The 27,992-nt window shown below is 42.8% G+C and overlaps 1 protein-coding gene across 1 annotated transcript in view; it reads right to left on the bottom strand.

Moving 5' to 3' along the window:
• Positions 1–27,992, bottom strand: part of PKHD1 (PKHD1 ciliary IPT domain containing fibrocystin/polyductin) — a 2,083,594-nt gene that overhangs the window by 86,011 nt on the left and 1,969,591 nt on the right. Inside the window, exons 54-55 of the mRNA XM_086926200.1 lie at positions 19,046–19,133; positions 1,095–1,249 (exon numbers count right to left, since the gene is read on the bottom strand). Coding sequence (XP_086782326.1) covers positions 1,095–1,249; positions 19,046–19,133 — 243 coding nt within the window. The remainder of the gene's footprint in view (positions 1–1,094; positions 1,250–19,045; positions 19,134–27,992) is intronic.

The raw sequence follows: 27,992 nt of genomic DNA, 5'->3' as shown, positions 1-27,992 counted from the left end.
CTCAGTGATGTGGTACAAGCATTCATACTCATCTTCCATAAGGATTAAGGGTGCACATGCATCATGCTTTTTACAGGTCGCAATCGGGCCGATTCTGCGAATTTTTGAGACTACCTATTTTGCTAATGCATTTAGGGAATCTCAATTTGTGATTCCCTAAATGCAATGCAAGAAGCATTTTCAAAATGCGACTTTGCATTAAGGAATCACAAATTAGCATCAATTTTAAGTGGATGCTAATGCAAATCCTTAGAAAAATGCACAAAATGTTATTTTTCTAAGTGCCTTGTGGCGTGTGCTCTACGTATGCACACTTACCTCGTTTGGGGGTGCATCAGGGGGGCCTAAGGCCCCCTAGCACCCTTGCGATTGCATTCGCAATTCGCAATTTGCAATTACCTATTTGGTAATCGCAAATTGTGAATGCTTTCTCATTCATTCTTATGTGCCTGTTGGCTCATAGGAATGAATGGGAAAGCATTCACAATTTGCGATTTGATATTAGTGAATGTGTAGGAATCGCTATTATTTTTGCAAAATCTACATGAATAAAGACTCGCAACTCCAAAATTGCAATTCCTTTTCTTGATGCATGTGCTCCTAAGTACTGATCATCATGAAAATCCATTTGGCCTATTGAGGAGTTTGTTGAAAACTACTTTGGAAATTAGGCCAATTCATCAATTAAGTCTCCATGTTACATTGCACCAATGCAATTTGGATTTACACTGACCATCGCACAAATCGATTGGCACCAAAACTGAAGGTGGTGTATACTTTTTTGCATCTGAGGCAGAGAAGTCATTGCAAATATCATTTGTGAAGCTAGACGGTCTGTGGAAATATCATCACAAACTTGCATTGAAGTGATGCAAAGATAATGTAATTTTGGCATGCGTTGTTTCTCATATCACATTCCAGTAGTATTCAGGGGAATTATGGTGAAGATAATGGGCCCGAACTATTGGGATGCATACCAAGTTGTGGATTTTGAACAAAGCAAAAGGATCTTTATTCCTTGCTCAGCATCAGCAACTTTCTTCCTTCCAACAGTCAATACATTCACTATAAATGTATTATATGAATCATCTTACCAGTGTGTCTGTGTAGCAGCGGCTTATGTATTTTAATGCTGTTTTTGGACACCACTTTCAGAGTTTCCAGCTCAGCTTGATGCGCATCATAGGTTGAAGAGCTGATCACAATGTCTTCACCAGGGGTCCAATCAACAGCATCTTCCAACAAAATTCTATGAAAGTCAGGAAAAGAAGAGTCACATGACATTATGCGAAAGATAGATGGTAAGAATTTTCAGTGAACTAACACTCACTGCTGTTCACATGTTTGCATTCTAGTAAGACCAATTCAGCCTTGCGAAACTATTGACTAGAGTAACATAAAATAGGGAAATAATAGCACCTTTAGAAATGACACAATGATTAAAGATGGAGGTTAACAATATCACCAATTCTGTCAGCTCTTTTCATCCTAAAGATACACATATCACTGCATTGTGCAAAGTTAATTACTGATATAGCAGGTTCTGAATATTTAAGTGATTTATTACTTACCTTCGAATCATAAAACAACTGCAAGATTTTCTCATCATCATTATTGTTGTTAATGAAGTCTATGTATAAATGTGCTCTTGATTGACACATTTTTTGATACTATAAGTCTTTTGGAAACATATTCTCTAAGGTAGTTATAGTTAGGACCAAAGTTTCAGTAGGAAAAGTGGAGTTTTTTGCCAATAACTTTGGTGTTGCTTGAAGAAACTCCACAACATTTTTCAGAACGTCCCCGTTTTGGTTCATCTGCTGTTCTGAAAGTTTCGAATGATTCATCAAGCAAGGGGCCGGGCAAAAAGGGGAGGGGAGGGGTCCCAAAATGTGTTTTCTCCATGTTAAGTGTATGGGGATTTTCCATTTTTTTAACACAAATTCAGCCTGAATTGCTGAACGGAATTACACCAAATTTGACAGAAAGCTTGATGTTGGTCCGAAAAGCGTGGTTTTTGTTATTTGGTGTAAATCCATTCAGTAGATTTTGCGATATCTAGCTTTAAAAAATATAAATATCTAAGGACGCGAGTCCTTCCAGTGGACTTGCAAATCCTACTCAAATTTGATTGGCTGTCAACACTTCAGCCAGGAAGTGTTGGAAGCCATATTGGGACTTGGCTTGAAGCAGAGTACCAGAATAAAGGTTATAGGAAAAAAGAAAAGTGGGCAGGGTAGCAATACCCCGACTCCCCACTTATAGTGAGGGGGTCACTGAGGGACCCTGCAAGTGATGAAAAGCATTTTTGTTTATCTTGCTCTGGACTTGAGGGTGGATCCGCGTCTCTGAGGCACATTCTGTTTTTAGCAAGCACAGGCTTCCATGCTTGATTTGCTATCCCCTGGGTGGACCAGGTCCTGGGGGTATAACGTTAATGAAAGAGGGGGGTTCATGGGGCCCCCTTCTAGGCTTTTACTAAGCCACAGGGACAGCAACCTCCCCAGAGCACTAAATACTATAAACGCGGGGGTCACGCGGCCCATATCCTAGTTTTAAGATCACAAAAAAAAAGGAAATGGGCAGACACCGGGGGATATGGTCCCCTGGGCTGAATAAGGCCTAGGAGGGGGGCAGTGCAGCCCCCCTCTCTTCAGGAACAAAAAGATTTTTTACAACAAAAGGCCATGCCCTGGGGCATGGGGTCCTCAAGGCCGAAGCTGACTTTGTGTTTACTATATCAAAGTAAGGTATAGTGTGCACAGAGTCCAGTAGTTCCCCAAAGGTAGGCAGAGGCTAAAGTAGATAACACCTTACTTTCTATTTGTGGTAGTGTGGGCAAGCAGTAAGGCCTTATCAGAGGGAAGTGCTAAGCATTTATTGAACACACTCAGGCAAGGAATGATTTCATACACTCAAGGGCTGAACTCAGATAAATTTGTTTGAATAAAAAAATTATTTTGGTTATATTTTATTTTCGAGTATGTATAGCAATACTTTGCAAACACATGGAGTTTAACTACAGTTAAAATGCAGTGAATCAGTTTACAGTCAGATTACTTGGTAATTACTATTCTTATTCAGCCAAGTATCACTAGATACCAGGCTGGTGCATTTCCTGAGGGTAGGAAAAATAGAGGCAATACGTTTTGCAAACTCAACAGAAGTTTACATTTAGTTCTCTGAGGGCCGAACCGGGTTTACAGGGTGAGATTTAGTTCAAGGAGCCCTCAAGTCGCACCTCCAGCAGCAACGAGGCAGGCATGTGCAGCATGCAGGGTCTGTACATTAGCCAACGGGCTAGCACGGTCTTGGGTGTGGGGGACTGCGGCAAGCAGGCCACCAAGTTGGGCAAACAAAAACTTCTGGCGTCAGGGTCAGCATTGAGGCCAAATGGACGACACAAGATCTACACTGCCAGCAGCACAGAGGCGGCAGGGTGCAGGATGCTGACTTGGCTTAGGTTGCAGGTTTCGGTCGAGGATCCCTCCGAATCGGTCAGTGGAGGATGAGACTAATGGGGTCTTTGGGAGTTGCTGCTTTATGGTCGCGGCGTTCGATGACGGAGTCGGTCAGAAGATCGCAGTTCGTTCGTCTGGACAGCTACGGATACAGAGTCGGTCCGGGTGCTCGCCTCCGTTCACGGTTGAGGGGAATCTTCAGTTGTTGGCTGCAGGTTAGTTTTTAGAAGCTTGCTTTTTAGGGGTCACTATGATCCAGACTTGGATCGTTGGCAGGATCTCCTTAAAGTGTTGGCTCACTTGGGGTCGGGGTGCTGGGAGCGAAGTGGAGGAGACTCACGGAGTCAGCCGGAGTCAGAGTCTGTTACATTTGAGCAAGTCCGATGCTCACGGGAGACAAAGTACTTTTTAGATGCGAAGGCAGGGCAGGTTCTCTGGGTTTTCGAGGACAGCTGGCTGCAGTACACACCAAGGTTCTGTTGGAGGAGTCTGGGGTCGGGACAGGCCAGTAGGACTGGGGCCAAGTCAGTTGGTGTCCTCCTCTTCTTCTCTCCACACGGCTGTTTGGTCCTTCGTCTTCTTTGCTTCTTGTTTTTTGGCACAGGTCTGAGGAGGCAAGGTTCTGGGTTGCCCGTAAATACTTATATTTAGAGCCATTACAGATAGGGACAGGTCAGGCCAATGGACCCTTCCTTGGGATGGGTACACCCCCTATTAAGCCAACCTCCAAGGGAGGTGGACATAGGCCTCACTCTGGTTGGTTGGGTCCCCTCATCTCCAAGATGGCGGGTAATGAGAGTTTAGTTTCACCTCGCCTTACCCTCCTAAGGGGTGGGGTTGGCATAGGTGGGCACGCCTCTCTTTGTGACTTAATTTTTCCAACAATTCTCCCGCCCAAAGTGGGGGTCAGAACCGGTTGCTGAAAACAGCAAATGGCTGGGTTAGCTCAAGAAGGTGTCAGGCCTTTGAAGCTTCCCCTTTATGGACCTTGCTCTTCCTTGGGGAGGAGGCTTAGCACCTTGCCCCAGGATGTGCTTTGTTGCAGGACACCAAGAGCAGCACACGCTCAACTGAGGGGTCCAGAAACATGTCTGGTGACACTAGAGATAGGTCGTTTTTCAGAGGCCCTATGAGTGCATTTTTCAATAAATCCCACACTGGCATCAGTGTGGATTTAATGTGCGGAGAAGTTTGGTACCAAACTTCCCAGTTTTCAGTAAGGCCATTATGGTGCTGTGGAATTCTTAATGACGGCCTCCCATACCATATACACTTTATGGCATTACTGCACTTACAATGTCCAAGAATGTACTTAGGCGCTGTAGGGCTATAGGGCTCATGCACCGGCACCCTCACCACTGGCATAGTGCACCCAGCTAGAGGGGTGGCTTACCTGGGCAAGGTAGTGGGTTGTCGGCATGGCACACAGGGATGTGGGCCATGCCGCCTCTTCACTTTTGTTCTGCACCAAAACACCCAGCCTGCAATAGCAGTGTGTGGGTGTAAAGGTACAGGGCCTCTAAGGGTGGCACAATAAGTGCTTCAGCCCTTAGAGACCTTACCTGGTCACAGTGCCCTTGGTACCTCGGGTACCATTTACAAGGGACTTACATGTGGCCAGAGAGTTGCCATTTGGGTTTTACAACAGTACATTTTAGGGAAAGAACATAGGCCCTGGGTGTCTGGTTGGCAGGACCCCAGGGCGCACTCTGACAAAGCACATCAACATTAGGCAAAACGTGGGAGGCAAACATGCAAAAACAGGACACTTTCCAACAGGCCCTCATCTTTTATTAACCCCTTCGATGCTGATGACGGCCCCCAGCCGTCATGCATCACGGTGGGCATGTGCTGATGACGGCTGGGGGCCGTCATGAACCTGCCCCCTTAAAAAAACACCGCACAGGCGCAGAATCGCGCTCGCGCCCAAGGGATTAAAATATTAAAATAAAAAAGATGCAGGCCCCTGGGGATGGAGTCCCCTAAAAATGGCTCTGGAGGAGGGGCCACCTGGCCCCCATCCTTAAAAAGTAAAAAAATAATATAAGAAAGAAAAACCTGAGCCCTGGCGGATGGGGTCACCAGGGCCGAAATCGGCCTGGGAGGGGGACTTTGAGGCACCCCTCACCTACTGAAAAAAGAGCTGGCCCCGGGGATTTGGGTTCCCGGGGCTGAAAATGGCCCAGGGAAGGGGTCCACGCAGCCCCCTTCCCTTGAAACAAAAAAGATATATATATTAAAAAAATAAACTCTAGCAAATCGCCCAGAGGCCTTACCCCCTTCACCACCACTCTGCAAATGCACCTCCTGGCGCAGTAGTGGTTGGAGGATGAAGTCCCCTTAGTTGCTTAGGGTCCTTGAGACCAAGGAACCCTTTCTGTTACTGCCAGTAAGTCACAGTCAGCTGGATTGCTAAGAAGAATTGGAGACTGCACCCCCTTTCTCCACCATTCTGTAAGCACATCTCCGGGTGCGCTTCTGGTTGGGGAATTATTCACACTTTACTCCAGAGGGCCTCAGAATTAAAGTGGACTACTTCCCTATCCAGTAGTGTGCCAGGAGGTGCGTTGGCAGAGTGGTGGAGAAAGGGGGCGTGGCCTCTGACAACATCTCAGCAGTCTAGCTGTGTGGGTCTTACTGGAGGTGACAGTAGGGATAGTTGGCCCCAAGGACCATCGAGAGGCAAGGGGACTTCATCCTTCAACTAGTAGTGCACCAGGAGGTGCGTTTGCAAAGGGGTGGACAAAGGGGGCATGGCCACTGAACACCTTTCAGCAAACCCACTGTGTGGGGCTTACTGGAATAAACAGGAGGGGTAGTTGGACCTCAAGGACCCTCTGGAGCAAAGGGGAGTTCATCCCCCTACTAGCAGTGCACCAGGAGGCACATTTTCAGAGTGGTGCAGAAAGGGGGCACAGCCTTCAACAACCTCTCAGTAATCCTGCTGTGCGGGACTTACTGATGGTAACAGGAGGTGTAGTTGGCCCCGAAGGATTCCCTTGGGGGAAACTACCCCTCCTGTTACCTCCAGTAAGTCCCACACAGCGGGATTGCTAAGAGGTCTTTGAAGGTCACGCCCTCTTTCTCCATCACTCTGCAAATGTGGCTGTGGGGCACTACTGATTGGGGGATTAAGTCCACTTTACTCCTGAGGCACCTTGGAGGCCAAGACACCCTCCTGGTACTTCCTGTAAGTCCTACACAGTGGGATTCCTGAGAGGTGGTCAGATGCCCAGCCTCCTTTCTCCACCACTCTGCAAAAGTGACTCCTGGTTAAAAAACATAGAAATTCACTGAAAAAAAACAAAGGTTACAAGGACGTACAGTTAGGAAATGGAATTTTTAAAAAACCTTAGAAAATTAACTAAAAAATTGAAACGTTACAGAGGCGTTATAGTTAGGCTCAGGTGTCCCTCGTGCAAAACCAGAGAAATAATTAGTGAACTAACTTTAACTCGCACCTCCACAAACCACTGCTTATGACCTCACATATTACATCAGTCATGACATGGTCAGTGACATCACTGATGACACCGCTTGTGACATGTCAAATGACTTCCACAAATAGACAAGAGCAACCCATATGTCCTTGCAAACTGGGTGTTGTTAATAAGAAAAAACAATTTCACAAGGTACTTATTAAATAAATTATCACAGTTCCTGCAAGGATTAGTATATCTTGCTTGAATGAAGCAGAGACAGAGAAACATTTAGGATGGAACCTTAACTCAATTAGGTCTATTAATATTCTAACGATTTTATAGAAGCCCACAAAAACAAATATTGCAACTGTACTCACTTCAGCCAAAGAGGGTAAAATTTATTTTGCATTACGATATTCTAAAGTACAAAAAAAGGCATAAATGACATATTCAATTGTGTATTTACAATATATACATTTTCACATTTCACAGTCTTTTTGTGATTCCCAGTGGTGTGACCATAACCACAACAAACGAAGTACGATATATGTAGTGCTAATAAAAAGGAGGAGACGTGGAGGTGGTTATTGCTATTTTAAGAAGAGGAGCTCTTAGGAGTTTTGCAAAAAATGTGTAGTTTTCTTAGGCTCTCTCTCTAGTATTTGACGACGTTTCGACCCTTTCTAGATACAGAGACTCTTCAGAACAGGAATTCTCTGGACAATTGGCACATAATAGTGCCCAAAATGTAGAAATCTTCCTAAGTAAATCAGGATGCTTCAGATGGTGTCCAGGTACGGTAAGTCCCTGTCAAATTTAGCCAAGTGGGCTGCTGGTGTTATTCACGCCAACTCTTGGTTACCGTAGGTCCAGGTCGTTGTGGTGAGTAATTCAATAAGGATCAACCCTTCATCAATTATTCGGCTGGAGGAGCGGTGAGGGAGTAATTATAATTACATTTATGGCAGCCTTCAGGGGTTCTAAGGATACGCGAAGCGCTCTCAGTCGGGCAGAGAATTTTCTCAGTTTGGTGAGCTCCACGAAATCCGGCTCTCCCACTGATAGTTGCCCTTCACATATCCTCCATGAGATATTTTCGATCTGTGTCGATCCACCGCTTACTCTCCTCAATAAATCACTGGCCTTGGGCATCGTCACTAATCTTTTTAAATCAGCCATGATCGTTCCTGTGTTAAAAAAGGTGGGAGCTGATCTGACCATTTCTTCCAACTTTCGTTCCATCTCCCTACTTCCCTTTTTGGGTAAGGTCTTGGAGAGATATGTCATCAACTGCCTTAGCTCTTTTATAGAGGCCTCTGATTATTTTAACCCTTATCAGGCTGGTTTCCGCCCTACTCATTCTACGGAAACGGTCAGTCTCGCAGTGCTAGATAAACTGAGAGTTAGTGCTGACCGTGGATCCACAAAGGCCCTTGTACTTCTCGATCTATCGGCTGCCTTCGACACGGTCGACCATCACCTTTTGGTCGATCGTGTCCGGGCAGCTGGCATTTCCGATGTGGGCTTGGGTTGGGTCTCTTCATTTCTGGAAAACCCGCCAACAGGCGGTTCTGCTTTCTCCTTATTCTTCTACTCTGCACACCGTATCTTGTGGTGTCCCCCAAGGTTCTGCTCTTTCCCCCCTTCTTTTTAACCTTTATATTTTTCCTTTAATTTTTGCTTTACGCAATCGGGAGGTCACAGTGTTTAATTACGCTGATGACCTTCAACTTATATTTACTTTTTCCTCCTCTTCTGGCTCTATCTCCCATTTTCAGAATACTATGATTTTTATCCAGGACTGGATGAGCTTAAACCATTTAAAGTTAAACCCGGAAAAAACTGAGTTAATACTGTTCGGAGGCTCATCTAATCCTTGGTTTTCTAATGTTTGGCTCCCTTCCCTTGGATCTGCCCCTTCCCCCGTCAAGTCAGGGAAAAGTCTGGGCATCAAAATCAGTGACGATCTTCCGATGCACACCCAGATTAGTATGATCGTCTCTTCCTGCTCTTTATGTCTCAGTACTATTCGCAAGGTTTCTCGGTTCTTTACTATTGATGCTCTTAAGGCTATTCTCCTCGCTCTGGTTATTTCCCGAGTCGATTATGCCAATTGTCTTTATATTGGTATTCCGGCCTATGAACTACGCCGACTCCAGCTCATTCAAAATCAGGCAGCTAGGCTGATTTATAATCGGCCCAGATTTCATCATGCCCTTCCATTGTTGAGACAACTGCACTGGTTACCGGTTGCCCATAGATGCCTATTTAAACTAGGGTGTCTTATTTTTAAATCATTAGCAGGCTTAGCTCCCTTCTACGTTGCCTCAAGGCTCTCAAACTACACCCCCTCTAGGAATTTACGGTCTTCCTCCATGAACCTCCTGGTTGTTCCTCATTTTGTGAGGAAGAAACATGGGGGGTCGAGTTTTTCTTTCCAGGCTCCCCGATTTTGAAACTCCTTTAATGATAACCTTCGATCTTCTCAATCTTACTTGGAGTTCCGCAAAGGTTTGAAGACCTGGGTATTCATTAGAGCTTTTGAGGTCTAATTGTTACCCTGTTTTGCTGCCGACTGCTTTAGCGCCATGAAACCTTTTTGGTATACTTGCACTCTACAAATTTCCCCAACTTCAACTTCTGTTCATCACTGATGACATCATCCACACAATCTCTGACCACCCACTCATTCTTCATCTAACATTTCATACACTCACTACAAATACCACACTACCATTCTCAAAATCATGTTCACACACATACCAGTACTTACATAGCCACTCACTGAATCATAGATCAACACACACATCCACTCTTATCCCATACAGCCACTCATACACCCACTCACTCACAAATACAACCACTGCCATATCCACTTATAAACATATACAGCCAACCACACACTGAGTCAGTCACCCATAAAGCTACTCACACAGCTACTCACTCACCCATAAAGTCAATCACACAGCCACTGACTCACTCATACAGTTACACACACACTCACTTAGTCATACTAATGTGTACTCACTCACCTATACAGTCACTGACACAAGTGCACACTCGCCCATTCAGCCACTCGTAGATGCACTCACTCACCCATACAGTCACTCATATACCCCATCATTCACCTATATTGCCTTTCACATACCAAGTTACTCATCCGCATACCACTGGTACATGCACTCACTCTCTGATACAGCCCCACACATACATACTCAATAAACAAATAAAACACATTTATACAACCAGTCACTCACCCATAAATTCACTCATACATCTAATCATCCACTTATACAGTTAGTCAGGCATCCACTGAATCATCTAATCAGGTACTCATACACTCACTGATTCACCAATACCACCTTGATATATAATTTATAACTTAAGATTTTTAAAAGCACTCACAGTCACCAAATTATGTCTTTAGTGATATCATTTGAGATGTCATCAGGGATGTCACTGACCATGTCATGAGTGATGTAATATGTGAGGTCATAAACAGTGCATTGTGGGGCACGAGTTATAGATAGCTCACTAACTATAACGCCTGCATTTCTCTGTTTTTTTTACAAGTGACAACTAAGCCTACTATACTGTATCTGTAACCCTTGTTTTTTTTCAGTGAATATATATATATATATATATATTCACTGAAAAAACCATAGGTTTCACACCAGTTATAGTTAGGAATTAGCATTTAAAAAACCTATGAAATTCACTGAAAAAACCATAGGTTTCACACCAGTTATAGTTAGGAATTAGCATTTAAAAAACCTATTAAATTCACTGAAAAAACCATAGGTTTCACACCAGTTATAGTTAGCTGGAAATTTTACTGATATAAAACCATTGAAATTCCCACGTTATAGTTAGTCGGACTCACTATAACTTGCGCGTGCAATGCACTGCTGATGACATCACATATTACATCACTCATGACATGGTCAGTGACATCACTCATGACACCATCCTTGTGACATAGTGACAGACCTCCTTTCACTATAATGTAACCCTTGAGACACATATTCAAAAATAGAAACTGAAATTTTTTAAAAAATGGAGATACCTATATCAGTTACAACAAGCAATTCAGTAATTCCACTATCTATATACACATCCACTCATTCACCAATAGTTCTATATAGTCACTCATACATATACTCACTCATCATATGAAGTGATACACCTATACATCCTGTTACACACCGACATTCATCCAAAAGTTACTCACACACATATTCACACGTGCAAATAAACTATTGGACATCCATTTATTTGAATATAGAGTTATACACACACTTCCACCTTACTTCTATTTAAAATTACACATATTTATTCTCTTAAACAATCACTTATAGAAACACATACTTATTTAAACAGGAACTCTTACAATCTCTTACTCTCACATATACTCACTTATATACATCAATATTCATATATACTAGATTAAAACATATGTAGTTACTGATAAAGACACTAGTGAGACAGTCATTCACTCACTAACAAACACATATAGACACTCATCCACCCATACAGTCCTGTACATATGTTGTCTTCAAAACACATACAAACAAAGAGTCAGTCACTCATGCATCTATGTGCTAAGTAATACCCCCACCAAACCATATAGACACTCATACTGATACTAATAAAAATATCTAATAACCCATATACATACACATGAGTGGATGTGTATTAGATGGTGATATTACTGAATTGGTTGTTGTAACTGGTATGGGTATATCCACTTTTTTGAAAATATTAGTTTCTATTTTTGAATATGTGTTTCATGGGTTACATTACACTGAAAGGAGGTCTGTCACTGTGTCACAAGGATGGTGTCATCAGTGATGTCATGAGTGATGTCACTGACCATGTCATGAGTGATGTAATATGTGATGTCATCAGCAGTGCATTGCACGCGCAAGTTATAGTGAGTCCGACTAACTATAACGTGGGAATTTCAATGGTTTTATATCAGTAAAATTTCCAGCTAACTATAACTGGTGTGAAACCTATGGTTTTTTCAGTGAATTTAATAGGTTTTTTAAATGCTAATTCCTAACTATAACTGGTGTGAAACCTATGGTTTTTTCAGTGAATTTCATAGGTTTTTTAAATGCTAATTCCTAACTATAACTGGTGTGAAACCTATGGTTTTTTCAGTGAATTTCATAGGTTTTTTAAATGCTAATTCCTTTGTATATCGAGTTTCTAACCTTTTTTTTTTTTACAATTTGCTGTTTTTTTTTAAGTATTCATTTTTTCTTATAATTTTTTTCTTTTGCGCTCTGGGTGCGCGCTCCGGGAAGCTTTCAGCTAAGCTCTCCTGTAAGCTTCTCCGAGAGCTCATCTGAAAGCGCACCCAGAGCGCAACTGTCGTTCGTGAAAAAAAAATATGAATGAAAAGTTAATAATAATGCAAAACATTTCGTACCATACAAATAAAATTAGTTTTTTTTAATATGGAAAATGATTATGCATTTCTATAAAAGATTGATGACGTCACTTCGGCGCGCAACGTAAGTGCCCTCGGAAGCGCATACGTGCGCGGCGCATAAACGCACGGAAAAGCGCCTACGATCGCGCCACGTTTGCGCCCCGGAAGCGCCTACGATCGCGCTGCGTAAACGCACCCGGAAGTGCTCCGGAGCGCGCAGCGTAAACGCGTCGGGTCATGTGACCCTCAAATAACACTTTTCATTGGTTGCTAACAGTTTTTTTTTACAATGAATGAAATCCCCACCCATTTCCTTCACTTCTTCTTTCACTTTTGTGACTGAAAGACCTGCCTTTTTTGCTGCTCCATATTCCTGGATTCATCATGGCTGCCAGACCATCCAGCAGTGAAGATGACTTCATTGATGAAGAGCCTCCTACCCCAAAGGTGAAGGAACATTTCATTTGGAAATTTTTTAAGTTTCCAGAAGGCCAGAAGAAGGTGAATGCACCAAAAGTAGAGTGCAGGATCTGCAAACAGGTCCTGTCACGGGGTAACCCCCAAAAAAAATACTCTTTTGGGAACTTTACGATGATCCGACATGTGGAGAGGAGGCACCCCCAGAATTTTGCCCGGGAAAGTGTCAGGGCTCTGGCACAGGAGGTTCCCAGAGATGGGGCCTCTACATCAACAGGAGGAGCAACTTCTTCTGGAAGAGAACAATCTCAGGGGCAGGTAGCAAACATTCAACCTGCATTCAACCATGGGGTCGTCAAATGCAGATACTGCAATCAACTCCTCACCTATGGGGAGCAAAGTGTCCTGCTCATGGTTCGGGCATTGGAGAACCATCACTGCCCTTCCCACCCCTAATTTTTTTCTTTTCTTTTTGCTCCTGTTGAGCAGTTTCTATTCCCTGTTTTTGTTCCTCTTCAGTTAAAAGAAGAAAACCAAAAGTTCTTTTCAGAACTACCTCCAATTCTCATCAAAGAGCTATAATCTTAAAAAATGAAGAGTAAGTGAAATATAGTGCATTGATAATTGAAAGGAGAATGAGTAAGAAAGAACAGAAAGGTATGAGAGGTGAAAGGAAGTGAAGTAGGAGGAATGAAAGAAGGTGAGTGTTAGAAAAGAAAGTTATGACACAGTGAATAAACTGGAGTATTTCTGACATATCTGTAAACACAAAAGTAACGCATTGCAGGAGTGCGTCACAAAAGTGACGCAACTCCAGTAATGTGTCCTTTCACATGGAAAAAGCACCATGTGAAAGGTTTGCTGTGAAGCAGGCGCAAGATTTTGGCGCAACTGCATCCTAAAAGTGACGCACTGCGTCATTATTACCAAGCTTTTTGCAAGGAACACCCCCTCTGCATGCATTATACCTGACACTATTTTTTAAAAAGTGACGCATCTAGGTACATGGGTCACTTTTTAAAACTCTGCGCCATATTGTATCTGCATCAGGTATATTGTATGCAGAGGGGCAATCCCGCGCAAAAAGCTTGGTAATAACAACGTACTGAAATCTATGAGATTTCCCTGCGTCACTTTTAGGATGCTATTGCGTCAAAATTTTGCGCCGGCCTCGCATCACTTTTATGTTTACACATATGTCAGAAATACTGACGTATCTGTAGCTCCTTGCAACATGATTCGTCATACATTAAATATGACACATCTGGAATGTCATAAGGACTGTGGACAGAAAAGTGACGCATCACACCAGCAGTGTAATAAAATGTGCCTCGTTGCACTATATTTAAAGGATGCAACAGCATCCTAAAAGTGACGCAGTGAAATCTCAAACATTTCACTGCGTCGCTATTACAAAGCTTTTAGTGGGAGAACACCCCCTCTGCATGCATTATACCTCACGCAGATATAATGTGGCGCTTGATTTTAAAAAGTGACCCATCTACCTAGATACCTCACTTTTTAAATATAACGCAACGCGGCACATTTTTTTACACTACTGGTGCAATGCGTCACTTTTCTGTGCGCACTCCTTATGACATTCCAAGTAACGCATTGCTGGAGTGCGTCACAAAAGTGACGCAACTCCAGTAATGTGTCCTTTCAAATGGGGAAAGCAGCATATGAAAGGTCTTGCCTCAGTCTAACACCTGCTGTAAAGCAGGCACAAGATTTTGACGCAACAGCATCCTAAAACTGACGCAGTGAAATCTGAAAGATTTCACTGCGTCGCTATTACAAAGCTTTTTGCGGGAGAACACCCCCTCTGCATGCATTATACCTGACGCTATTTTTAAAAAGTGACGCATCTAGGTACATGGGTCACTTTTTAAAACTCTGCGCCATATTGTATCTGCAACATGATTCGTCATACATTAAATATGACACATCTGGAATGTCATAAGGAGTGCGCACAGAAAAGTGACGCATAACACCAGCAGTGTAATAAAATGTACCTCGTTGCACTATATTTAAAAAGTGACGCATCTAGATAGATGCGTCACTTTTTAAATATTGCATAACAATGCGCATTTTTTTACACCGCTGGTGCGTCACAAAAATTGACGCACAGGAAGCGCAAAACTAACAGCGCAAGGCCTTCATAAATATAATCCTGGATTTTCCCCGTGCTTCGCCGGTGCGCGTACCATGCGCTTCCCCCGCGCAAAACGAAAAAAAAATTTTAATGCCCTGCAGGACCCTATTTTAGTCCCTACATCAAACCTAGGGGGTCAGAGGGGGTCTACTCTTCCCCCTTATGGTCATTTGCCCCTTTTTTTTTCAAACCCCTTGTGTCTCGATTTTACCGAGACACAAGATGGCGGCCGCTCCGGACTGTTTAGAATGTTTACAGACAACTGAGAGCCAATCAGCTTCCTGCGCGCAAGTCGCGTGCCGCGCCTGGAGCGCACTCGGGTGCGCGCACGGGAGAGCGCCTATAGATATATATATTTTTTTGAACCTAAATTACTCAAAATCCACTGGAGCACATATCTTGAGACATAGCAAAGGCACATCGGGCTACCAGTCCCTACAATTTTGCCAAGTTTGGTGGAAATCCATTCAGCCGTTCGGGCTAAAAGTGAAATCGACCGCCCTATGGAAATTAACATGGGGAAAACGCGTTTTGGGACCCCCCTTTTATCTCGGCCCCCGCTTGACGAATCCCCCCCAAACTTTCAGGGAAGGACCGGACCGCCATGAGACCATTTTCCTGAAAATTTCAGGCAGATTCGTCAACCGGCGCCAAAGTTATTCAAAATAGAATGTTGAGATTTAACATTGAAAATTATCCTAACTATAACTACCTACTGGCGACTGCCAGTAGGTAATATATATATATATATATATATATATATATATATATATATATATATATAGATATGAAAGCTCCTTGACCCACTAGAAATCAAGGCATTCACAGGTGGGTGCGGTGTGCGGTAGTGGGTTCCCGCAAAAACACAGCGCTCAGCTCTCAAAGAATTCATTCCTCAGAAGAACCGCACTCGTAGAACCAAGTTTAGTGCTCACACCATTCAAGTTTATTTACAGAGCTAACAGACGCATTTCAGCATCAAGCCTTCGTCAGTACTAACGTGCGATAGTAAAGTGCTAATGCTTAAAGTGTTATACTATCCCCAAATTAAAACCAAATTAATTGGTTAAAAAGACGTTCACATTATATAGGTCATCAGTAATGGAGTGTTCATAGGCATGAATAAAATCCACACCCGACTGTACCCCCTTACTGAAAAAGTCACTGCTCAACAGAGTCTTATATTTTATTTACATACAGGTACAAAGATGTGTAGCACCAGAAGGCCATCGAATGGATCGACTATAAAAAGTTATATAAATCAGGATGCTTAGTATCGAGTTCTAAAATCAATTTAAATTCCAACTGCCTCCGGGATTTTTGACTGTCACATCCACTTCTAGGTTTAGGAACGGCAGCTGCCACAAAATTGCGTAAACTATTTAAGTCATTGTTATGCATATGTTTAAAATGGCGAGCTACCGGATATGTTGGATCACTATTAACAATGGAACGCAAATGCTGCAATATCCTGACATGCACCTGCAACTTGGTGCTACCCACATATTGGAGTCAGCAGGTGCATGTCAGGATACATACTGCAAATTCTGTTCTGCATGAGAAGTTGCCCCTAATGGCTATTTCTTCTGGACAAAATATACATGTGTGTAGAAATACATGAACACATCTGCAGTTATTTAAGGGAGCTTAAATCTTTTTAAAGTCCATGCTGTTAGCCTGAATAGACACTGATTGACTATTATGATTGAAAATGTGGAGAGTTACTCAACAGAAGACCTTGCAGTATTCTAAAATATAAAAGGAGACAGGCAAAAAAATATTTTCCATCTCATTGTGGGATTAGAGAAATGGCAAGAATCACAATTCTAGTGGCTGATACGTGTATGCGACTTTAGCAACCTTGTCAATTATCCTGTTTCAGCCTTGAAAAAGCTCAATGGTGCACAGGCCTGAGCAAAACACATGCTGGCAGAAAAAACGTAAAAAGAGTTTTCCTTTAGCTGCAGAAAGGATAAATAAAGAGTTTTCATTTCTCATGAAACATATGTAACAAACAACATTTATGAGTTAAATCAGAGCAATCAAAAATAGAATTCTATTGAAAGACAAAGTACTTTGGATATCTATGAAGCATGCATGATCACACTGTCTATATGATTTGAATGCATTGGGACTAAGAGATTAGAAAGCACCTTCACTTTGCAGGAACATGCTTACCAACATTGGTAGTGCCCTACACTCTTAAATTGAGTGTGAGACCCAACTCTATCATTAGAACACTATTTTCTGTTTGTACTTATGCGTAGAAATAATTGAAAATGAAACAAATCCTATAGTATGGGGATTTAAAATTTGTAAAATGTAACCCGTAAAATGTTGTTTCTGTAAATAAAAAAAAAACATAATTTGCATGCACTATTACTTTGTTCATTAGATCTTCTCTATGGTTTCTTCACTGTTGTGTTATACTTAACAGCATTAAATGGGGCTTTTAACAAAAAAAGAAAAGATAATAAAGAAAGGGGTAATTCCACCTGTAGCCTTTCTTCTGTTAAAATTCTCAGAATTAATAACATTAGCTGAGCATGCATGTTAAAAAATAATCCTGCTTACATACTGTCAATCAGTTCAGGAATTACATTTTGAACACATTTTGAAAAGATGCTTGACAGGATCATAAAATGAACTTTAAGAAATGACAAGCTTATAATTAAATATGAGATGTTATCCATCCCTAACTTTCGTGTAATTGTCCTAAGTGCCCTAAGGATTCATGTTGATGTGATTTCTAAATGAACTGTATTGTTATGAAATGCTTTATCACTAGTAAAAGAGCAGAATTGTGAGTTCTATCTGTAGAAAAATGGATTGGAAAACTATGAAAGTGAGAGGCAGCACTCTTGATGTGAACTGTGCCTACGTTTCTACAAAGTCAAAACAATATAGGGCCAGAGGTACACATATCTGTTTGCAAAATACTAGTTGCAATCTACTTTGAAAAAAATGTTTAAGAGTTTGGGGTATAGGTTTAAGCATTACAGGTTTAGGGTACGGATGTTAAGGAGTTAAAATTTAGGAAGTAAGTCTATGTTATGTTATAAAGTTTTATATAGCGCTCGTATAACCAAAGGTGTCTTGGTGCTGTAAATATAGGGCTAAGTCCACGGCTTCCGCAGTTAGAGGTAAAGGGTAGAGTACCCTGCTTTGGGTATGAGGGTAAGGGTTTGGGGTATAGGGTTAAAGGTTTGGAATACAGGATTAAGGGTATGTGGCTTAGGGGGTTAGGTGTTAAGGAATTAATGGTATAGAGTTACCGTTCTGATTTTCTTTAGCAATCTATGCACAGTAACACTGTACTTAATAAGGTTTTATGACGTTATAATGTATGCTTTTACCCTGCTTGCCGTTACAATGCAAATTTTTACCCCGACTTCCTGTCGGGGTGCGCTAGATGTTGGAATAGTATAACTTACTATTGCAACTCCAGTGTGTGCAACAGTAGGAAATGTGTTGGAGTTAAATCCAACACCTTATACCCCCTGCAACAAGCAATTTGCGTTGTTACGGCATGCGGGGTAAAAGCAAGCATTGTAACGAATGCGTTGTAACAGCTGTTTCCCACTTAATACATATCAGTGAAACACACTTCAATTTTGAAATGATGCAATTCGAAATGTTAAAAAAGAAGTGATGCAGTGCGCGCAACAAAATTTGTTTTATATATTTATATGTTTACTTACCTGCTAAACTCCGTAAACCATACATTACTACCCCCACCCTGTCCATCCCCCTCCCAACGTCAACGTCAGGCAGGTACTCCCACTAGCGGCTGTGGCTGGTCATTGGCACGGTATGGATAAAAAATTTGCAAACCGATATTATGGAGCTGTAATGTTTGAGTTGCGTCAAATCGCTGAGCAAGAAGAGCCAAGGGAACTCAACAGCTGGACTTAAAGGCTCCAGTATATGAAAAAGAGTAATTCATCTAATAATACTTTTAAAACATTTACAGTTTAAAAAACATAATTCACATCAACATGCATATTTGACTATTTTACATTTTTACTTTTTATATAAATATTAAATCTCAAATGTGTGCATGTCACAAGACGACTTTTAAACTGGAAGCACCATAACTATAAGGATTCAAGTAGTAGACTCAAAGAAGCAGTAATACATATTACAGTACCGGTCATTTCCAGGTGCAATGTCTGCTCCAAGCCGGGTCCATGTCATTTTGGGATAAGCACTGTGAATTTGCAACTTTCCGAAAACTCCTGAGGTAAGCAGATGCATGGTGAGATTGAATAGCATTTGTGGCATGTTTATTGCTTATGTTCACAGGCATGTCTAAATACTTCTATCATGAATCAACATACATTTGTTCAGTTTATCAATACATTCACTGTATAGAAAGGTGCATTGTTCTTTATTTGTTGAATATAAGATGCTCAAATAATCTAAAAACTTCCTGCATGGTATATCTGCTCAATAACTAATAAAGATCCTGAATGATATAAGCACCATCCGTGGTATAGCACATTTTGCGGATCTTTCTAGGCATGCTTACCTCTTGCTCTCTTTCTGTGATCAGAGGTTTGGTGACAGTGACAACAGAGTGCAAGCAAATGGTCATCATGAGTATCATGAGGGTTGGCATTTGCCCAGTGGACCACTGCCTCACTTAATTAAGTACACACTGACTGACACCTAGTCCACTAGTCCATTGATCCAAAGTGAAATTAAATGTTACCTCAGTGTCACCATTTTAAGTCCCTTCTCCTATGTAGGAGGAGATAATTCAAAGCCAAACAGCCAGATTGCTTCCAGTCTCTCCCTCAAGGCTGATACTAGTGTCACCCTTACGATTACTGTTTCCTGAATGTTTCTTGCTGGTTAGAGGCACTATGGTGTGCTGCACACACATAAGAATGCAAGTTATCCCAATATGCCTTTGAGCCTCAGTCCCTGTTGACTATGGTACCAAGGAGGGGAGGAGGCAAATGACTCTACAGGCTCTCCTCTGGGATGTAGGATTGGAGACCTCGTTAGAAGTCAGACACTACTCTAAAGGATTCTAGACTGTTTAATGCTGGGCACAGGGATGAGGCTGAGTAACAGGACCAATGGTGATTCCAAGGAAGAGGCAGACAACTGAGTGAGGTGTGACCAACATTTCATTATAGAGGAAGAGCTGCAAGTGGGGCATGTGCATGAACCAAGTCTGTATGCACACTCTGAGCACCAGAGCAATCTTGTCGATCCAGTGACAGAAAATCACTCGAACATAAACAAAGGGCAGTGACTGCCTGACACTGGTAGCATAGGAAACATCAATCAGCGGGCACTGCAGTAGAGTCTTCCAGCAAATGATCCTGTCGGGCCAGTATTTGAAATCAGACAGACTTACCATAGGCAATACGTAACTGTAATTTAAATAGTAGGCATCAATTTGGATATGTTGTAGGTATTGGCTCTCCAAGGGTGGTTCTGGACAAATCAGATGGAAGGGACTACGAGAAGGAGAGGTGGAATCTTCAGCTCAGCTTCTGAATTGGAGTAGGCTTTAGTTGAGAGAATTACACATTCATTGTTGGCCCCAACAATTTGCTGATCTGGCATCATTAACTGTGACTGGGATTAATGCCATCAATCCATGAGATCGTACCTGCCCTAAGTGTGACGAGTAAGCACAGCTGTGGGTCCTGTGCATACTGTGCTAGAGAACTGAAACTGTACCTCACTGACAAAGCCTAAGTTGGTGTACAGACAAAATATCGACTCCAAAATATCGACTGGACATAATATCGAGTTTTAAATATAGACTGGACAAAATATCGACTGGACATAATATCGACTACAAAAATATCGTTTTTCAGGTAAGTGAAGTAATATCGACTGTATAAAATATAGATAGCAAAAATATCGAATTTTTAATAATATATAATATTTTATAGTGTATTTTTATGTAATAATATGTGTGAAAAGTGTGTCTTAATGTTATAAAATATTTTATTAAATGAATTTTGTTTTTATAATAATTGCGTAATGTAATTCTGTAGCGGGTTGTGGGTTTATAGGGGAATAGGGTGGGAAGTAATTTAATAATAATTAATTAATTAATATATGTTTGTTAATATTTTTAATTAATAATTAATTGATAATTAATTAATATTAATTAGTTAATTAATTAATATAATTTTGAACATATTTTGTATTAGTAATTAATTGGTAATTAATTAATTGTAATTGGTTAATTACATTAATTAGAGTAAATTTTTAATATATATAATTTTGTGTTATTTTTAAGTAATTAATTGGGAAAAAATAATATTAATTATTAAATTAATTACAGCTAATATGCTAATATATTTACTTTATTGTTATTGTTAATTAATAATTAATTGGTAATTAAATAATATTGATAAATTTTGGGTAAAGGAGCATTTTTAGGGTTCAGGGTCAGTTTTCAGTTTTAGGGTAAAGGGGTATTTTTGGGGTTCAGGGTCAGTTTTCAGTTTTTGGGTAAAGGGGCATTTTTAGGGTTCAGGGTCAGTTTTCAGTTTTAGGGTAAAGGGGTATTTTTAGGGTTCAGGGTCAGTTTTCAGTTCATGGGTAAAGGGGTATTTTTAGGGTTCAGGGTCAGTTTTCAGTTCATGGGTAAAGGGCTATTTTTAGGGTTCAGGGTCAGTTTTCAGTTCTTGGGTAAAGGGGTATTTTTAGGGTTCAGGGTCAGTTTTCAGTTTTTGGGTAAAGGGGCATTTTTAGGGTTCAGGGTCAGTTTTCAGTTTTTGGGTAAAGGGGTATTTTTAGGGTTCAGGGTCAGTTTTGGGTTTTTGGGTAAAGGGGTATTTTTAGGGTTCAGGGTCAACAAATAAGATTGTAAAAAATTATTTTTATTATTTTCATTTATTATTTAATTATTATAATTTAATTTAAGTATTTTTAAGTATATTTTAGTAATTAAAATTTAATATTAATTTAATTTAACACTGTTTTTAATAAAGTCGATATTTTTTACATCTATATTATTGTTAACGATATTTTGTACTCGATATTTTTGTACTTACCTGTTTGTAGATACAAACTCGATATTTTGACTGTCGATATTTTGTCCACGATATTTTGGCAAGTCGATATTTTGTCCCTCGATATTATTTCAGTGATCCCCTAAGTTGGCTAAAACTGGCCTAGGGTTGCTCCTGCTCCCATCTTAAGGGGCCATGGCCTAACAGTGTGGACTTGATTGTTACTATTGAAGGAGGACAAAGACTGATTTGCATATGACAGGTCTCAGCTAGTGTGGTGCAAAGGGTGGGAAGCAATGGAATGCATCAATAACATTCCAACCCGTCTCTTGTTGTCTGTTGTGTAAAACAGATGTGGAGCTTGTGTTCACTGTGCTACAGGGCTCAAGCTATACCTCATTGACAAGGCCTCAAGTCAATTGGTCTGAGGTTGCTTGTGCGCCCACATGGGGGGGACTGGCCTGGCACTTTTGAATTTACTGTTCTTGTTGGAGCAGAACAAAGCTTGATTTGCCATTGGATGGTCTGTGTCTAGAATAGGATAGTGGGTGAAAAATAATGAACTGGAATGCGGCCAGAGTGATCACTGGTTGGGTAAATTATTTTTAAAATGTCATCCATTACTTAGTTGTTTGATGAAGTAAATGACCTGGGTACAATGGATATGCCCAAGCGTAATGAATAATTAGTATGAAACTGGTTTGAGATTGGTTACTGAGTGGAGGGGACCTGACTTGGCAGTGTAGAATAGACTGTTCCTGTTAGAGCAGGACCAAGAATGTTTTGCACACGGCAGATGTCTACAATGAGATAGTAGGTGAAAGACAATGGACTGCATACATCGATTCATTGATTTTTGTAGAATTCAAACTACATACATTAATCAAGTCCCAGTCAGGAAGCTGTACAAACCATTCTCTCTGCCTGTACTTCGAACAGGAGTGAACCACAACAAATCACTTAATTAATCTGTGCGTTACCCTCGGGTAGTTTGTTACAAAGCAGTCAGACTTGATTTGTCACTGTGGTGGGAAAGACTGGACCTGGAACCTGTACCCAGGACCAATAAAGCAACTCTAAGGGCTAGTCTCTTTTAACCAGCACCTGGACTGTGCAACTGGGAGTCCTACCCTGCCAAGTGGTACCACGCCAGTCCTGGACCCTTGGAAGTGGGCCTAAAGGTGCTCTGTTGGCCCATCTATGCAGCCAGCAGAACTGATGCATCGCCTCTGCTTCATGGACTTCCCTGATGCAAGGACTCTGATTTGCCTATAGCATCCCACTGGAACCACATATGCACGATGCATCACCACTAGGGGTGGGCGGAATGTTCCTTTCCACCTGCAAAATTGGCATAATTTGGGCCACAGTGCATTACTCTTTAACATGGAGTACCAGCAAAATTTCACCAATGCCCTGTGGTGGAATTTTTTTCCTGTGAGGCTCCAGAATATGTGTTCTGGCAAGCGTGAGCAAGGTGTGGCCTCCCCTAGCATAATTTTCTAACCTGGGCGGTCAGTGGCGTTCGCGAGCGTTCTAGGTCAGAAGGCTGCTGTTCGGGTAGATTTGCTGGCACTCAAGTAAATATAAAACACTATTTGGAAAGAATGTCTTAAACACGTCCCCACAAAACAGTGATTCGGTATGTAGTCACAAACCTAAATTGCAATTCAGTAATTTGGGATTATTACATACCAAACGCCCATTTTGCGAATCAGACTCTTTGCAACTGCCCATCTTTCGGAGACAAGAGAAAGGTTTTTATTTAACACACCAATATGTTGTGCGATTAGTAGAAATCAGGGCATTGTTCCTTGCATAGCTGTCCAAGAGGCCCTTTTCCAGATAGAATTATCTCCAGAGGTGAAATAGCCCCCATTATCCCCGCTAAGGCAGCAAAATCAACTGAAATGGCCGCCTGCTCTTCCGCAAAGCTGCCACTGCCACTAAATTGCAGTGGGCGCAGCATGAGCTGCATATTTTCATGGAATCTCATTTCTTGTTTCTGTTACTCCGCGTATTTCTGTAGAGTGAAACTCACCTACCACTAATCTCCACACAAAGATATTGCATCACCCAAAGCAGCTGCCCGGAACCACCGCTGCATGATGCATTTCCTTGCAAGGACCTTGCATCGCCTTTGCAGCTCCCTGTAACTGTCGCTGCACTCTACGAGGGACTCTGCATCTCTTCGCAACCAGGATTGTGGTACTTGGTTCAGCGGACCAAAGTGGGTCCCAGTAGCTGCCCCATGCTCCATAAAGTCCAGTTTCAACTGGTGGCTTTGTCTGGATCTACAGCACCCAGATGTTCCCCAGTTTGCACTTGCTGCTTTTTGGCTCTATATTCACTGTAATATTTAAAATTGCACTTCTCTGTTTCTAGTAATTGGATTTTTGTCACTTTGGTCTTGTTATTTCTTAAAATGTACTCTATTTTTCCCAAATGGTTCTATTGGTTGGATTTTTGTAATTTTGGTCTTGCTATTTCTTAAAATGAACTCTAATTTTCTAAAATGGTGTGGGATTGTTCTTGTGGTGTGTTTTCACCCTATTACTGTTTGAAGTGCTGCATAAATACTTTACACATTGCCTCTAAGTTAAGCCTGACTGCTCTGTGCCACACTACCAGAGGGTTGAGCACAGGTTAATTTGGGGTTTGCTTGTGACTTCACACTGACAAGGATTGTGCTAGCTGCGTGAGCAGGGTTTCAACCCCCTCATCCAGTAACCCAATTTCCTAAATCAAGTAACACCAAAATAATGAAAGACTTTTAATTATCTCAATAATGAGATAATTAGATGCAGTGGTAATGAAGATTATCGTTCTACTCACCATTCTATCTAAAAGCTGGTTTGGCCTTTTAAATACTGGATGCCTAACAACTCTGATGTCCATGTATGTGTTCTGTTTTATTTTAGTTTCACTCTTTACTAAATGCATTACTCTACCTCAATAAATATTCCAAGACACGAGACACAAATAGGTCAAACAAGAGAGAAAAAATACTGATATTTATTTTAAAGTATTTTCCTCCACTCATGTCAAAAATAGTTATAACTTCAGGGACAATGTGCAGCTGATGATCTTGGCAACTTCACAAGATTGTTATTTCCAGAAAACAATACATGGTGATTGGTGACATGATGTCTTATCAAGAATGTTTTGGAGGGTGTTTTTTCACAAACATTCTCTTCTTGTGTCAGAATTTGTGACTTTAGCTAGACTTCCCCCCCCCCCAAAATACTTTAGTAGAATTTCTTACCCAACATTGCCAACTTCATTTATTAAAAAAAACCTTCAAAAAGTTGTGACGTTTAGGTTTATATAACTAAATCAAAAATAGCCATTGTTGATTAATGACATTGGGGTTTGATCAATCAATCAATTATTTGTAAAGCGCACTACATACCCGCTAGGGTCTCAAGGCGCTAGGGGGAGCGCTACTGATCGAACAGCCAGGTCTTGAGTATCCTCCTGAAGGTCAGCAGGTCTTGGGTCTGTTGTAGCCTCAGTGGGAGGGTGTTCCATGTCTTGGCGGCGAGGTGGGAGAAGGATCTCCCACCGGTGGTTGTTCTTTGGATGCGCGGGACGGTGGCGAGTGAGAGGTCGGCGGAGCGTAGCTGGCGGTTGGGGAAGTAGAAGGAGAGCTGTCTGTTGAGGTAGGCTATGCCGGTCTTGTGGAGTGCCTTGTGTGCCTGGGTGAGGAGCTTGAAGGATATCTTCTTGTTGACGGGGAGGCAGTGCAGGTTTCTCAGGTGGGGGGTGATGTGACCGTGGCGTGGTACGTCGAGGATCAGTCGTGCCTAGGCTTTTTGGATGAGTTGTAGTCGTTTGGCAAGCTTGGTCAGAGCTCCCACATAGAGGGCGTTTCCGTAGTCGAGTCTGCTGCTGACGAGGGCCTGGGTGACTGTCTTTCTTGTATCTGTCGGGATCCATCTGTAGATCTTGTGGAACATGCCGAGGGTGTTGAAGCAGGAGGAGGAGACGGCGTTGACTTGCTTGGTCATTGAGAGCGTTGAGTCGAGGATGATTCCCAGGTTGCGTGCGTGGTCGGTGGGTGTTGGGGCTGCCCCATGTGCCGTCGGCCACCAGGAGTCGTCCCAGGCTGAAGGGTTGGAGCCGAGGATGAGGACCTCCGTCTTGTCTGAGTTCAGCTTCAGACGCTGGTCTTCATCCAGTTGGCGACGGCCTTCATTCCTTCGTGGAGGTTGGCTTTGGCGGTGATGGGGTCCTTAGTGAGGGAGAGGATCAGCTGAGTGTCGTCGGCATAGGAGATTATGTTGAGGTCGTGCTGTCAGGCTACGAGTGCGAGCGGGGCCATGTAAATGTTGAACAGCGTCGGGCTGAGGGAGGATCCTGGGGTACGCCGCATATTATCTTGGATGCCTTGGAACGGAATGGGGGGAGGCGGACGCTCTGGGTTCTGCCGGAGATGAAGGAGGTGGTCCAATCCAGAGCCTTGTCTCGGATCCCCGCAGCGTGGAGGCGTGCATGTAGTGTGCGGTGGCAGATTGTGTCAAAGGTGGCAGAGGTCTAGGAGTGCTGCGGTCTTTCCGTTGTCCAGCAGGGTCCTGATGTTGTCGGTGGTGGCGATGAGGGCAGTCTCGGTGCTGTGGTTGCTGCGGAACCATGACTGGGAAGGGTCCAGGATTCTGTTTTCTTCGAGGTATCGGGTTAGCTGTTTGTTGACGATTTTCTCGATGACCTTGGCTGGGAAGGGGAGCAGAGAGATGGGACGAAGGTTCTTGAAGTCTCTTGGGTCAGGCTTAGGTTTTTTGAATAGGGCGTTGATCTCTGCATGTTTCCAGATCTCTGGGAAGGTCGAGGGAGAGATTGATGACGTTGCGCAGGTGGGCTGCGATGGAGCTGCTTGCTCTGTTGAAGACGTGGTGCGGGAATGGGTCTGACGGAGAGCTGGAGTGGATTGTGCGCATGGTATTGATGGTGTCATCGATGCTCCCGCTGGCCCAGGCTAGCAGAGGGTTGTGGTCGATGGTGTGCAGAGGGTCTGTTGTGGTGCTGTCTGTTGGGGCTGTCTGGGTGTTAAAGCTGTTGTGGATGTCTGCCATCTTGCGGTGGAAGAAGGTGGCGAGGGAGTCGCACAGGGCTTGTGACAGCGGGATGTTCATTGGTGTTGGAGCTGGGGTTGGAGAGTTCCTTCATGATGTTGAAGAGCTCCTTGCTATTGTGTGCATTGTGGTCGCTGTTGTCTTTGAAGGAGGTCCACTTGGCCGCCCAGATGAGGTGGTGGTTGCGGATGGCTTCCTTGTGTGCTGCGTGGATGTCTGGAGTTTGTTCACTGTGCCATTTCTTCTCTAGTTTCTGGCAGGCTTGCTTGGAGGCTAGAAGTTCTGGGGTGAACCAGCTGGCCATCTTGCTGGTGTCTCTGTGGGGAGGATTCTTCAGTGGGGCGAGGGTGTTGGTGCAGTCCTTGATCCAGCATCCGTGGCTGTGGGCAGCGTAGACGGTGTTGGAGGGTTCGGGGGTGGGCTGAGAGCGAGGTTTGTGTGTAGTTGGTGTTCGGTGATTTTGCTCCAGCAGTGGCGGGGGTTCTGTTGGGTGTGGTGGTGTGTGGTGGGTTTCTGGAAGGGGAAGTGAATGCAGTGGTGGTCGGTCCAGAGGAGTTCGGTGGTGTGGCTGACAGAGACGTGCAGGCTTGAGGAGAAGACGGGGTCGAGCGTGTGGCTGACGGAGTGGGTGGGCGTTGTGACGAGTTGCTTCAGTCTGAGGTTGGCAAGGTTATCGATCATGGTTGTGGAGTTGTTGACGTTGTTGTTCTCAAGGTGAAAGTTCAGGTCTCTGAGGAGGATGTAGTCGGTGGAGGTCAGGGCGTGCGTGCTGATCAAGTCGGGGATGGAGTCGCTGAACTGGAGGCAGGGTCCGGGGGGGGTCGGTAAACGAGGATGCTTCTGAGGGTGGAGTTAGGGTCTGTGTGGATTTGGAAATTCATGTGTTCAGCGGTGCTGAGTGCGTCGTCGGTGCTAGTCGAGACCCTGATGCTGTTTTTGAAGGCGATGGCGATTCCTCCTCCGACTCCGTTGGTGCTGTCTCTGCGGGTGATCTTGTTGCCGTCTGGGATCTCTATGGTGATGTCGGGTGCGGAGG

The sequence above is a fragment of the Lissotriton vulgaris genome, chromosome 6, assembly GCF_964263255.1.
Source record: "Lissotriton vulgaris chromosome 6, aLisVul1.2, whole genome shotgun sequence".
NCBI classification, from domain to species: domain Eukaryota; kingdom Metazoa; phylum Chordata; class Amphibia; order Caudata; family Salamandridae; genus Lissotriton; species Lissotriton vulgaris.
The sequence above is the reverse complement of the archived record's forward strand: the minus strand, read 5'-3'. Positions and strand labels throughout refer to the sequence as shown.